The sequence below is a fragment of the Stegostoma tigrinum genome, chromosome 16, assembly GCF_030684315.1.
Source record: "Stegostoma tigrinum isolate sSteTig4 chromosome 16, sSteTig4.hap1, whole genome shotgun sequence".
NCBI lineage: Eukaryota > Metazoa > Chordata > Chondrichthyes > Orectolobiformes > Stegostomatidae > Stegostoma > Stegostoma tigrinum.
In genome coordinates, this window is record NC_081369.1 from 39,972,672 (window position 1) to 39,988,001 (window position 15,330).

Below are 15,330 nucleotides of genomic sequence, written 5' to 3' on the forward strand. Positions count from 1 at the left end.
CTGTCATAAATCTTTCTACTTTATCCTTCATCTGGTGTGAGTGCAATATTTCCATGAAGCTGTAAAGCTTTGCTAAGAATGAGATGTCCTCAGCTCACACAACCATCTCATAGAAACATAGAAGATGGGAGTAGGAGGAGGCCATTTGGCCCTTTGAGCCTGCTCCTCCATTCATCATGATCATAGCCTAATCCTGCTTTCTCCCCATAACCTTTGATCCCATTCACTCCAAGTGCTATATCAAGCCACCTCTTGAATACATTCTATGTTTTGTCATCAACTACTTCCTGTAGTAATGAATTCCACAGGCCTCTTTGTGTGAAGAGATGTCTCCTCATCTCCGTCCTAAAGCATCTACCCCGAATCCTCATACTGTGACCCTTGGCTCTGGACACACCCACCTTCAGGAACATCCTCCTTGCATTAATCCTGAATAGCCCTGATAGAGTTTTCAAAGTCTCTATGAGATCCCTGTCATTCATTTGCACTCTAGTGAAAACAATCCTAACCTAGTCAATCTAACCTAGTCAATCTCTCTTCATATGTCAGACCCACTATTCCCAGAATCAGCCTGGTAAGCCTTCACTGCACTCCATCGACAGCAAGAGCATCCTTCCTCAGCAAAGGAGACCAAAACTGCACACAATATTCTAGGTGTGGCCTCACCAAGGCCCTGTATAACTGCAACGACATATTCTTGCTTCTGTACTCGAAACATCTCGCAATGAAGGCCAACATACCATTTGCCTTCTTTACTGCCTGCTGGACCTGCATGCTTACCTTCAGCAAGTGGTGCACCAGGATGCCCAGGTCCTGCTGCACACTCCCCTCTCTCAATTTACAGCCATTTACAGCAATTTAGCATCCCAATAAACACAATTTTTAAAAAAGTGTTTATGTGGCATTCTGGGAGACTGGCTTCCCTGAAGTAAAGTCTTCTTGTTTTTGCTTCCGAAGTGAATAATCTCACCTTTATCCAAATTACCATTGATTTAACCATACACCTAACCTGTCGAGATCATGCTGAAGGATGTCTGCATCCTCGTCACAGTTCACCCTCCCACCCAACTTGGCATCATCTGCAAACTTGGAGATGCTACATTTTGTTTCCACATCCAAATCATTACGGAATTTTTGAATAGCTGGGTCCCAGCACTGAGCCCTGTGGCACAACACTAGTTACTGCCTGCCAATTTAAAAAGGACCCATTAATTCTTACTCTTTGTTTCCTCTCTGCCAACCTGTTTTTCTGTCCATTCTCCTCAGAGAACACATGTAAGCAACAAAGGAACATTTTCCCATTTAGAAAACGGAATTGTGACAGATAATCGTAAGTCTATTGTCATGCCGGTTCATCATTCCACCACGTGAGGGCAAAAGTGGGAGGATCAAATAGCCTAATAAAATCACTTCAATACCAATTGCTTTTACACTTGACTTCCCAACGACTAATGACCTTTTTAAACTATTAATGGTTAGATTTGACTTACCCTGTTGCAATGTCTCTCCATCCCTTGTCCTCCAGTCTGACAACACTGACTGCGACATGTGCAGCAGGGATGCCTTGTGCTGTGTTGAGTACATGGGTAGTTAGAGGACTCTGTGACATTTTGAGGTCTGAAGAATTACCCTGTTACAGAGGAGATGTTCAAAAGTTAATGTCAGACATCTCATAAAACAAATTATATACATTTAAATATACAATATATAAACTTATATATTTAAATCTATTTGTACTTTGTTAATTCTAAATATCTGCCCTGGTTTGACATTTGGAAGTTTTTCTGCAGTTATAAATATGGATATATATTAGCTACCAGCTCAGTTACTTTAACCATCTGTAGTGACCCAGGTACAGATTGTGCAAGTGCTCCAGTCACCCGCATGTGATAGATTAGCCATTGTGTTCCTCTCTATTACAAGAGACAGAATTATGTGATGCCCCTCTCTGATTTGTATAAATGGGGAGAAACTGCAAGTTTTGGAATCTGAGCTTTTCTTCTTCTCAACCAACAATGCATTCTGCCACATATTAAAAGAAGGTGAACATCGACATGTTGAAGAGAATATCTTTCTTGGGATTGGGCATAGCTAGCAAGGCTGATATTTATTGCCCATCCCTAGTAATCTAGAAGGTGTGTAAATCTTGGACATCTGCAGCCCATTAGGTGAAAATTTGTGGCACTTTCAATACGTAGTGAGATCCAGGATTTTGATCAAGCAATGCGGGATGATTGCTGTTATATGTTCAACTTAGGATGGTGTGTGACTTGCAGCAAGAATTTGAGTTTTCATATCCTTAGGTGCCTCCATTGCTCCTGTAGTTGTTGGAGGTGGCAGCATATGGCCCATGCATGCTACCACCACATCACAGAATATAATGCATTACTGTTGTCTCTTACTGTCCTGTAGCTCATCAAGTTGCTTCATCTTTTGACCAGAATCTGGTTTATTCCAGAATGGACAAAAACTTGTTATGTGCTCATAAAACATGACATTATATATAATTTATTAAGGCTGTATTAACGGTTATGTTGTTTTGAAGTAATCTGTATGATTGCTGTGACTTCTTCCTGGTTTCTTCCCAATTAAATCTTGTCAATCAAGCGTGTAACTTCTATCCCATCTGTCTGCCAATGCACACGTCAATGAAGTCATAGAATCACAAAGATATACAGAAAAGAAACAGGCCCTTTGCTCTAACTCATCCATGCCAACCAGATATCCCAAATTATCTAGTTCCATTTGCCAGCATTTGGCCCACATCCCTCTAAACCCTTCCTAATTGTATACCCATCCAGATGCCTTTTAAATGTTGTAATTGTACCAGCCTCCACCACTTCCTCTGGCAGTTCATTCCACGCATGCACCATCCTCTGTGGGAAAATATTGCCCTTTAAGTTCCTTTTAAACCTTTCCCCCTCACCTTAAACTATGCCCTTTAGTTTTGGATTCCCCTACCATGGGGAAAAGACTTTGACTATTTATGCTATCTGTGCCCTCATGACTTTATAAATTCTATGATATTACACCTCAGCCTCTGATGTTCCAGTGAATAACTTGCTTTCTGATTTCCCCAGATACCTCTCTGAGACAGTCAAATGAAGATGATACTTTACAAAACATGATTCAGAGGTGACAGATGTGGTGGATGAGGTAATTGCCGTGGATGTTGTTTAAATGGACTTTCAGATAGCTCTTGACTGTACCATATCAGAGGCTATAGGAGACAATTAAAGGTTGCTGATTAGGATAAAGAGTTAATTCAATGTATATCAATGATCTGGATATAAGGGAGGAGACAATTAAATCCAAATTTTAATATAGCAAAATGGTAAAAATAGTAAATAATTCTGAGAATCAAAAGAAACTGCACCTGATTACTAATAAGATAGTGGAATGGAATAAAAGTGGCAGATCAAATTAAGTGTCACTATGAGATAGTTCAGTTTTGTTTAACGGAATAATAATAAGAGATAACAAATATAAAACATAAATTAAATCGTAAGCTTGTACAAAGACAGTATTAGCTTCCACAATATATGACATTCAACTTTACTTCCTTCATTAATCTAGAAGCTGTCACTAATTTAAGTAAGCTGTATACATGACATTGACTTGAATGAAATAAAAGTCCCTCCCAATAGATTTAGTCATGGAATAAAAGAACAGAATAAAGGGACAGTGATAACTTAGATAAGTAACTGGCTAGAGTATAGGAAGCAGGATGTAACAGTTGCTTTTCCAGCTGGAGATGATGATATCATGGGGACATCCAGGTCAGTATTAGGACCATTATTTGTCTTGACTTAGACTTGAAATTAGAGAGTACAATTGCAAAGTTTCCAGATTATGTAACATTTGCAAATGCAGCAAATAATAAGTATGGTAATGACAAACTTTGGAAGGATGTAGGCAAGCTGATGTAATGGACAGATATAATTTCATGTGGATAAATGTGAAACAATGCACTTTGGGGGAAATAACGTAGAGAGGTAGGATAGCCCAAATGACTTCATTTTGATAGTGTGAAAGTCAGAGACCTGGAAATACAAAGTCAAACATTTTTGAAGATGATGGGCCAAGCTGATAAAATGCTTACGAAAGCATTTGGGATATTTGTATTTATAACTAAGAGAATAGAATACAAAATCAAGGATGTTTTGCTAAATCTCTGCTAACCACGAACTAACCCATTGTGATACTTCTGGGTAACATGGTTAAAGAAGGATATTGTGACCTTCTGAAACAATTAATTACCTCCTGTAGTGGAGGCCTAGTAGGGTGGTGAAATCAGAAATGTTTTCCTTCAAACAGAAAATGTTAAGCCCAGATTTAACAGAGATATTCAAAATTATGAGGGGTTTTGATAGAGCATTTAGAGAGAAATTATTTCCTCTACCAAATGGTTGGTAACCAAAGGTCATAAATTTTAAGAAGAATTAAGAAAAATTATTGAAACTCTTTTCACGCAAAGGATTGTTCAGTTCTGGAGCGCATGCTCTGAAAGGGTGGTGAAAACAAATTCCTTAAGAAATTGTTTGCTTGGTTTGGATATTACATACACCTATTTTTACTTTTCCCACAGTTTAGCAGGTTAATTATCAACTTGTTAATACAGGGACTTTTAAAAAGACATGTACTGGAAGAGAACAAATTTACAAGCACACATTAAAAAGGTAGGGTAAGGAATTAAATTACACAACTCTTTCAAAAGCTGGCACAGACATGATTGGCTGAATTACCTGATTCTAATATGATGTAATTAAAATCAAAACAAAGAAGTTCAGAATCTCAGTGAAATGTTTCGTCCTACCAGAATGTCTTCTCCCTTATTCATTCTGTAAACCAGAGTATTCTCTGTAACCTCTGAAAAATTGTTTCGCTTCAAGCATCCTCTGTATCATTGCAGTACAGTATCTTTTCCATTACCTTTATCACAGTAATGTGCATTTATATAGCACCTTTATTACAAAATATCTGAAGGTGCTTCACAGGAGTTCTATCAAACAAAATTTGACACTGAATCCCATCAAGCAATGTCAGGACAGGTGACTAATTACATACGTCTTAAGAAAATTCTTAAATGGAGAGGCATAACTGGTGAGACAGAGAGGTTTAAGGAACATATTCTAGAGTTTAGTCCATAACCAGTTGAAGATATGGCTGCCGAAAGTGAAATATGTAAAATTAGGAATATCGAAGAGTCCAGAAACGGGGAAGGGTCAAGGACTAGAAACTTAAAATTGAGATTTTGTGAACTGTGTGTCAATATACGCCAGCACAGGAAGAGGAATGAACAGAATTGGCGTAAATTAGGATGGCAATATTGGGATGTGATGTAGTTTATGGAGGTTTTTGAAAGGGAGATAGAAGTGAGAGCTTTGGCACAGTGAGGTCTAAAGGCAACAAAAGCAAAGGTGAGGGTTCTAGCAGCAGGTGAGCTGAGGCAGAGAAATAACAGATGATGGCATGGCAGTGGAAATAGACAACTTTCATGATGGTGCACCTTGAGGTTTAAATTCTTTATTGCTCTCCACCCTGCTCCTATGCTGCACAAAGTGTTTGTTGCAAACATGTCAACTCATGCCTTCACCCACACAAGATTGCACATGTAAATCATTTCCCACTTCTACTAATGGTATTCTTTGAGATTAACTTTGGTTTCCATCCTTATATTCAGATCCCTGCCGTACACAAGCCTTGGTATTTTCCTTTATCTTTTTACACAAGAACAATGTATGGAGCACTTCTACAGGCACTTCACAGAAACATTGTGAAACAAAATCTAACACCAAGCCACAAGAGGAGGAATGAGGTCAGATGACCAAAAGCTTCGTGGTCAAAGAGGCAGGTTTTATGGAAGGTTTTGAAATAGGAAGGTGAACTTGTGAGACTGGTGGATAGGGAAAGAATACAAGTGCCTGGGCCAAGGCAACTGAAGGCACAGTCACCATTGGGAAAGTGATTAAAATTGGGGATGTTCAAGAGGCTAGAATGAGGAGATATCTCAGAGGATTGAGGGATTGGAGGAGGTTACAAAAGCTAGGGAGTGGAGGTGATGCCATGAAGAGACAACAGCATCTTTCATTTATACAATTCATGAACTACAGGCAAGTATCTTGTGGTACTTCACAAAAGCTTACCAGACAAATCACTAAGGATTCTTTGAGAACACAATTCAAATTCACAACTTCCACCATCCAGAAGGGCAATGACAGCAAATACATGGGGGAACACCATCACCTGAAAATTCCCCTCCAAGTCACACACCATCCTGACTTAGAACAATATCACTGTTTCTGACTGCTGTGGAGTCAAAATCTTGTAACTTCCTTGCTAGTAGCACTGTAGATCTATCTACATCAAATGGATTGAAGCAGGTCAAGGAAGCAGCTCACCACCACCTGGGCCATAAAACCTGGCCTAGCTAATGATGCCCAGATCCCAAGAACCAATAAGAAAAGAAGTTGGACGGAGCTAAAGAAGAACTTGGAACCAAAAGCTTTGTAAAAGACTTGCGTTTTAGAGATTGTTTAAAGGACACAATGCATATTAGCAAAGGAAGTAAATACTATATACATTTTTTGTTTCTTTGACCTAATTTAACTTTGTAATCCTTCTTATTGACTTAAGTTTTATGAATACTGGAACGCAAATAAAAATATTTTCCTTGAATCTGTTAAATACAGGGCATTGTGTACAATATTTATCTGTGATAAATGTAAGTGATACGGGTCGAGGGTTTTCAGTAACAGAACCTTGCTCTGCAGCTTCACATGTTGGTTTCATATGGCTTCACATTTGGCAGTGAATGGTGCTTACAACTGCTGGCCCATGCAAAAAAAGAGGCGTTGGATTGTCTCGTGTCATATAATTTTGACTGAGGTGGAGAGTGAATGATACTGAATGTCTTTCATTATTGTGATAATCCTAAAAATAATGGCTGTATTTAATAACTAGAAAAGAACTTTAAAAAATAAAGTCTGGTTAATACCATTAATGCTATAAATACTTTTCAAACATTTAAGCAATGACTGTATTCTTACATTTAACCAGATAACTTACAGTGGAAGTGTTTTCTGTAAGTCTACCCCAAGTTTGTTCAAGAAAACTATATCATTTAAAAGTTTCCAAAGAATCAAATGCAAAATTTTAACTGTTACACACATCTGTTTTCTTGGTAGATCTGAACAACCCACCTTTTTAAATTTGAGATGATCCTGAATTTGCCAAAGGCGCTGTGCACTCATTTAATCTAATGTTCCTTTGAGATATGTGATGCACTCACATATGTGACAGCAGAAAATCTATGCGGTGAATTCCTGGTTTTCAGCTTTGTGGTTGCCTTGAGATTGTCATTCAAATCTGAAGTGTTTGCTTTTTTCGTAATGATGGCTCTGTCAATATCCATGCCCTGATCCAAACCTGCATAACCTGTGTTTTCAGTGAAAAGATAAATCTAGTTAATAATTATTGTTAACATAGTGGAGAGTGGAAAGATCAGTAGGTTTTGGGGGGAGGAGTACTAGATAAATGGGGAGAATGCTGTGTTCATCCAACTCTGGAGACAAGCATTGAAAGGAGGGCAAATAGAGAAATGTCAAAGTTATTTAGTATTAAGCCCTCTGGTTAAGGCAATGCTGATATTTTAAGACTTTTGTGGACAACTTTATTCAATTAAATGAAATGAATTGTAGTTATACAAAAGCCAGCCACCACTCAGCAAAACTTTTACTTCTAGCCTAAAAAATATGTAGCACAAACACAAAACAAGTTGCACAAATGTGGACAAATATTGAAATTACAATGCTATCTGGTAGGTAATTGAAAGATCAGCTTTCTAAAATTTGGATTCATGATGACACTGAGAAATTATTAACATCATTTGCACTAAAGCGTATTTAGTCGGCATCATATGCTCACACTTGCAGTAATCTACACTCAATAGAGATCATTTAGCTTTGCTTTTCTCATTCGTCCTCAGAAGTTAATAATTTACCAAAATGTGACATACCAAGTGATGAAATAGCAACCAATTGACATCATTAGTTATCAATTGATGTCAAATGGAATCACAGAAACAAGATAAATCATAACCATTTAACGGTTTAGTCCCAAAATGTCGACTTTCCTGCTCCTCTGATGCTACCTGACCTGTTGTGTTCCTTCAGCTCCACACTGTATCAACTCTGACTCCAGCTTCTGCAGTTCTTGCTATCTCTAAGGAGTTCAGGGAATGTTTTTGTGATTTTTTCTTAGTACAGCATATTCTGGAACCAACCAGCTAGCTGGCTATACTAGACATGTTGCAACATAACAGGATTAATTAATGATCTCATTGTAATTGCATTTTATATTCAGTTTTAGAGAGAACAGAGTGGGTCCTAGGTTAGGGTTTATAACATATGCTCATGGATGCAGAAAATCCAATGTGGAAATGATTAACAACAATGACTTCTCATGTTAAATTAAAAGCTGTGAATGAAGAAGAGACTGGGCCCAGGCCTAGCCAGCATTTGTGGTGTTCTCCCCGTTTTCCTGATCACTGTAATGGAAATGAACTTGCCAGGTAAGACAAATTGACCAGCTGGTCATGTACTGCTTACGGACATCATAATATTGCCACTAAATCATGGCAGCGGTTACATCTCATTATCGTCCAAATTCCATTACTCACAGGCCAAGCGGCTCTCAATGAGGCAGTGAAATACTGAGCACATTGTTGTGTCACTGTTTCCAGTGTAAGTGTTAAGACTGTAGGGCTCAGGCTGCTCGGTTCGCAATAACCAACTGCACCTCCCGGTCACGAACCATTTTAACTCCCCCTCCCATTGCTCAGACGACATGTCCATCATGGATCTCCTGCAGTGCCACAATGATGCCATCCGAACGTTGCAAGAACAGCAACTCATATTCCGCTTGGGAACCCTGCAGCCCAATGGTATCAATGTGGACTTCACAAGCTTCAAAATCTTCCCTTCCCCCACTGCATCCCAAAACCAGCCCAGTTCTTCCCCTCCCCCCACCGCATCACAAAACCATACCAGCCTGTCTCCGCTTCCCTAACCTGTTCTTCCTCTCACCTTTCCCTTCCTCCCACCTCAAGCCGCACCTCCATCTCCTACCTACTAACCTCATCCCACCTCCTTGACCTGTCCGTCTTCCCTGGACTGACCTATCCCCTCCCTACCTCCCCACCTATACTCTCCTTCCACCTATCTTCTTTTCTCTCCATCTTTGGACTGCCTCCCCCTCTTCCCTAGAAGAACCCTCTCCCCATCCTTCTCTCTGATGAAGGGTCTAGGCCCGAAACATCAGCTTTTGTGGTCCTGAGATGCTGCTTGGCCTGCTGTGTTCATCCAGCTTCACACTTTGTTATCTATGGAATCACAGCCGTCTTGTTTAGCTGAATTAACAGATGCCTCCTCGCAAGCCCTGTGCTGTATGGCCAACTGCGCTCTGACAGATGTTCAGAATACATGATGCAGCTTGCAGAAACCTGCCTTGGCACTTTCTATAATTCACCATTTTGTTTCTCATGGTGCAATGGAAAGCAGATCTCATTTCTGTCTGTCACAAAATCCTTTTGGTTTCCTTTGGACACATTTCTGTTGTATAAAGTAATGATTCTGAAGGAGTTAATGTTCTTGCTGTATTGAGCTCTACTTCTTCTGATGATATCACATACATCCTGTGGATGGAGACAGAAAACTTTACATTAGCGTCAGAAGGGGGAAGATACAATTCTTACAGCTCCAGAGAGTCCCAGTAATTATGCCTAACTTATAATGTTGTTGTATTTATTGTTTTCAAACAAACATTTTTTAACTAGGAACAGTCCATTTTCTGTGAAGATTCTATAGCTCTATGATAGTGTATCCTGCACCACTGATCATCAGACAGGTTCTGGAAAAAGCATGGACAAAGGGCTATTAGTGGCAATGTATGCCACATACTAACAGATTCTGTGAGATGCCAATAGCAGCAATCAGGCAATGCCATACAATCCAATTCTATTGAACCAGGCAGATTAAATTAATATATACCTCAGATATAACCTAGTACAGGGATGAGAAATTTCCCCCAGAGTCTGAAATTTGTATAATGCGAATTTACCATTTTACATTGTTCCCTCCTTCTGCCTGGCCTGGGAAAAATGTTGGATCAGCCCCTTCTTCTGTAATCATTCACGATTCTGAGCTGGGAGATGGTAGATGGGAGTTGGAGAGGACTCTCTCTCAGTATCTGCTGCTCTCACCCGCAGCCTCTAAAGGTGCTGCGGTGGTCTTCCTTCCTGATGCTGTCAGATGATTGGGTAAAAGGGGGTGAAGGCTGTGAATAGAATTACGGGGAGGGGGAAAGAAGTCCAGACTGGAGCAGTGATGGGGGAAACAGAGAACAGAGCTGTAAGCAGGGCTATATTAGATATGTTAATGGACAGTTTAAAATTAACTACCCAAACAAATCTCCTAGCCCTGGCTGCATTTTGTTTTGATCATTGATCATTTGTCTGGATCTTCATTCAAGTTGGTATTCAGATAGCTTGAAATCAAGGCTACACTTTGACTGGAGTGCACTGTAAAACCCAGCTCCTAATCCCATGATCTTCAGTCTTGATGCTTGTATTTTAAACTAATTTTGACAATTGAAAGCCCACCCTTAACAATGGATGTTACCTGCTGAGATTTTAATGCCTCTCCTTCTGTTTTTCAGCTTTAGCAACTGTGTGGTTACTAACTGGAACTTTCCCAAATTGTGTCCTATATCTGCACCACCTTTCACTCTTATGGTGACTTCCAGTTTTGCTACTGTTCTTCAGTGCCATGATTAATCTTACATGTTTTCAGAATCTTAATTCCCATTGACAGTTTTCCACCAGTGTGTCCTGTCTTGATAATCTACCTTTAAATAGACTCTTGCTTTTATTCTACTCAACATCTTATTTCAGAATCTGGACAGCATTTTGTTGAAGTTCCAACCTGCCTACACCATAGTCCTGAACTCAGAACTCTGTCCAGTTGCCTCCCCTCTCTACTCCTTATTTATTCCCAAACCATAGCTATCCTAATCTTGCTGTGTAACCACTATGTGACTTCAGTTTCCCAGAGCTTTGCATGCATATCTCAACTGTTTTTCCAGACCAGAAATCATCACTTCTATCAATCCCACTTTTCCTTTAGATTCATCTCACCCGAACCCCTCTCACCTGTCATCATGCCACCTTGCATTTCTCCTCTTGAATCCCTACCCCAATTCATCAGCTTTCCTCAGCCTTCTTTATTGTTGTTTTCAGACCTATCCATAGATTGGTCCCTGTCTATTCTGAAATCTCCTCTAATAGCCATATAAATGTTATTATTTCAAAAGCAGATCAAAGTCTAGGAATTATGTAGTGAGTAACTCACCTCCTGTCTCTCCAAAGCCTGTCCACCATCTACAAGGCATAAATTGGGAATATACTCTTTATTGCCTGAATTACTGCGCCAACAACACTGCAGTAACTCACCAAGGCTCCTCCAACAGCACCTTACAAACCTGTGACTTCTACCATTTAGAAGATCAAGGGCAGAAGACATTAAGGAACATGGAAACACAGCAGATAGGAGCAGGAGTAGGCCATTTGACCCCGCGAGCTTGTTCTACCCTTCATTCTGTTAATGATGGCAAATCATCAAGCTCAACACCCTAGCCCTGCCCTCCCCTCTTATCCCTTGATCCCTTTAGCCACAGGAGCTATATCTACATCCTACTTGAAAACATCATTATATTTTGGCCTTAATCACTTCCTGTGGTAGTAAATTCCACAAGCTCACAACTCACTGGGTGAAAATATTTCTCCAAATCTCTGACCTAAAAAGGTTTACCCCTTGTCCTGAATCACTGACCCTTGGTTCTGGATGCTCCCACCATCGGGAACATCCTTCCTGCATCTATCATGTCCTGTCCTGTTAGAATTTTATTGACTTTTATGAGATACCCTTTCATTCTTTTAAACTCCAATGAATTCAATCCTAACTGGCTCAACCTCTCCATATAAGTTAGTCCTGCCATCCCAGGAATCAATCTGGTAAACCTTCATTGCACTCTCTCCATAGCAAGATCATCCTTCCTCAGAGAAAGCAGATCAAAACTGCTCACAATATTCCAGGTGTGGTCCCACCAATACCTTGCATAATTGCAGCCAAGACATCTTTATTTCTGTACTCTAACTCAGTCACTCCGAAGGCCAACATATAGTTTGTCTTCTTTACTGCCTGCTCAGTGGTTTATACACAAGAACACTCATTGAACATTCCCCTCTCCCAATTTAATGCTATTCGAATAATAAAATGCCATCTTATTTTTGCTGCCAAAGTGGATAACCTCACATTTATTCACATTATACAGCATGTGTTGTGCACTTGCCTATTCACTCAGCCAGTCCAAATCACACGGCAATACCTCTGTATCCTCATCACAGCTCATCCTTCCATCCAGCTTTGTGTCATCTGCATAATTTGAGACATTACATTTAGTTCCCTCATCTAAATCATTAACATGTATTGCAAATAGTCAGGTTCTGGTACCAATTTCTCAGGCACCCTATTAGTCACTGCCTGCCAATCAGAAAAAGATTCAACTGTTTCCTGTCTGCTGACCAATTTTCTATGCATCTCAATAGACTATCCCCTATCCCATGTGGTTTAATGTTACACATTAATCTTTTATGTGGAACTTTGTCAAAAGCCTACTGAAAGCCCAAATAAACCACATCTACTAGCTCCCCTTGATCAACTGTACTAGTTACTTCGTTGAAAAATTCTGATAGATTTAACAAGCATGATTTCCCTTTTGTAAATCCATACTGGCTGTGTCTCATTCTACTGCTGTTTTCCAAGTCTTCTGCTATAAAATCCTTGATAATGGACTCTAGTATCTTCTGTACTACTCACATCAGATACATTGGTCTATAATTCATTATTTTCTCTCTTCTTCACTTTTTAAATAATGGGATTGCAGTAGTTACCTCCAATCTTTATGAGCTGTTCCAGAGATGAAAGAATCTTGGAAGATGACCACCAATGCAGCCAGTTTTTCCAGGGCCACTTCCATAAGTATTCTGGAATGTAGATTATCAGGCCCTGGGAATTTATCAGCCTTCAATTCCATCAATTCCTCCAACACCATTTCTCTACTAATACAGATTTGGTAAACCATGTGTTCCCTGACACCTGAAAGATTCCCCCACATCACACACCAGCCTTAGGTAGAACTATATCACTGTTCACTGTCACTGGGTCAAAATCCTGGAATCCCCTTCCTGAATACACACTGGGTGCCTCCACACACCAAAAACTGCAACTCTAGAAGGCAGCTCACCATTCCCTTCCCCAATGATGGACAATGATTATTGGCTTAACCAGCAACATCAACATTCCTTGAATGAATGAAAAGGTCCTACTAGATCGGCTCTCCAAATGTGTACATCTGATTTTCTTTCCTTACCGTTGGTGGTCCCATGTCTCACTGCCTCTTCCCTCAGCTCTGGAATTTTATTGCTAAACATCCTTGCTTTTGTTTCCTTAAGACACTCCTCAAAGTCATTTTTTTTTATTAAGCTTTTAGTCATCTGTCCTATTACCAGCTCAAGTGACTTTGTGTCAAACTGTGTTTGTTAACATTCCTTAGAAGCATCTTGGGATATTTTATTATGTACTAGGTGCTGTACAAATGCAAGTTGTAGGTTTTTTTTAGGTGGGGGGGCAAGGTTCCTATATGGACAACAATAATGGCTAGTGTATGTGACACTCATTGTGCATAATGTTCTGATCAGCAACTGGTAAACCATAACTGGCTATGACTCACCAATGAGAGTGGAAGGCAAATAGAACTTTAATAAAAGCAAATAGAATAAACTAAAGATTTACCAATGGAATTATTTTTTCTGGTTTAATTTGATACAGAGAACCTGCTATTGCACTGTAAAGGTGCCCAGTAGTCTAAGGCATTCATTCAACAGCTTTGGTCACTTCCCTATTAAAAAATGTGTATCTCAAAATTGGCAGCTGCTTGGCTTTAACTTCCTTCATGGACAGGGTCTGCACTATGAGGCATAATCCTTCAGGTCCCCAAAATGTTTCATCTTGCTGTTGCATTCTAATTATCACCCCTGTGTGTGAAGTTGCCTACTTTCTTCAGTGTACAATTTTCCATTTAAACAGAGGCAGATTTTATACCTGCATCAAATTTTCAGATCCTTTATGTTCAAAGGACTGGAGAAAAGAAACTTACTAAATTTACTTGAAGGCATACGATGCCCAAGTAATTGTTTACTGAATGTCGTCCTGACAAAGCCCCAGTAGAAAGGCAGCACAATTAATATTAGCCGCAGGCATTGTCTTAGATTTCTACCTTTTAACAAAACCACAGGTGAGTGCAGGAATAGGGGCTTAGTAATACTTTCAAGAGACTTATGAGCCACTTCCCTTCCAACCAGTCTCAGATAACTGGAATAAGATAACAAAATGTGGAGCTGGATGAACACAGCAGGCCAAGCAGCATCTCAGGAGCGCAAAAGCTGACGTTTCGGGTCTAGACCTTTCATCCGATGAAGGGTCTAGGCCCGAAATGTCAGCTTTTGTGCTCCTGAGATGCTGCTTGGCCTGCTGTGTTCATCCAGCCCCACACTTTGCTATCTTGGATTCTCCAGCATCTGCAGTTCCCATTATCTCAGATAGCTGGAAACCTATTTGTAAATATTTTCTCAATAATCTCAGCCACCTAGTCAAAAAAATCTCATAACACTGCCCAGTAGAAGAATTCAGCAATTTGAAATTCAAATATGTTTTAATGTCTCCAAACTCAGCACCCAGCTTAAAATAAATTGCTTCTTTTTGTAAGTAGTTGTCTGATCTTAAGAGGGATTATTAGTAACCAAGAGCCACTGAAATAAACATTGCATTGATTTTGGATTTGCACAGACACTAACTTTTTTCTGACTCACACAGTACCTATACCTGGTTCAGAAAAGGTGCTATTTGGTGCAGTCTTGTGAGTCATGCAGAGGAATAATTTAGATACTGACGCCATACAGACAGACATATATATCCAGCACATATTTCAGGCGACTTAAATGTTGGACTTGGCTTCTTAACACAGAGGAAGCAAATGGCATTATAAAATGAACAGAGCCGCATTAGTGAAACACTTCCATTAAAAATTAAGAAATGTGGTTAGATGTCCTTTCCTTCTTAATGATTTCTTCTGTATATTGAATGGCTTACAGTTTAGGAGACTGGAAATGACCACAATAACATTCTTTGGTATTTCAATGTGCTTCAGGCACAA

At 39.7% G+C, this 15,330-nt stretch overlaps 2 protein-coding genes across 5 annotated transcripts in view; one reads left to right on the top strand and one right to left on the bottom strand.

Moving 5' to 3' along the window:
• Window positions 1–6,915, top strand: part of gas8 (growth arrest-specific 8) — a 48,068-nt gene extending 41,153 nt beyond the window's left edge. Inside the window, exon 12 of the mRNA XM_048546843.2 lies at window positions 3,081–6,915. The gene's annotated coding sequence lies outside the window, so the exon portion shown is untranslated. The remainder of the gene's footprint in view (window positions 1–3,080) is intronic.
• uraha (urate (5-hydroxyiso-) hydrolase a) overlaps window positions 1–15,330 on the bottom strand; it is a 58,998-nt gene that overhangs the window by 4,183 nt on the left and 39,485 nt on the right. Inside the window, exons 1-3 of one of the 4 annotated variants that reach the window (XM_048546844.2) lie at window positions 8,158–8,262; window positions 7,203–7,437; window positions 1,491–1,630 (exon numbers count right to left, since the gene is read on the bottom strand). In XM_048546844.2, the coding sequence (XP_048402801.1) occupies window positions 1,491–1,630; window positions 7,203–7,253 (191 nt within the window). In that variant the 5' untranslated portion in view covers window positions 7,254–7,437; window positions 8,158–8,262. Of the gene's footprint in view, window positions 1–1,490; window positions 1,631–7,202; window positions 7,438–8,017; window positions 8,107–8,157; window positions 8,263–15,330 lie in introns of those variants that run through there. The other 3 variants (XM_048546847.2, XM_048546846.2, XM_059651720.1) reach the window with 3 other exon arrangements.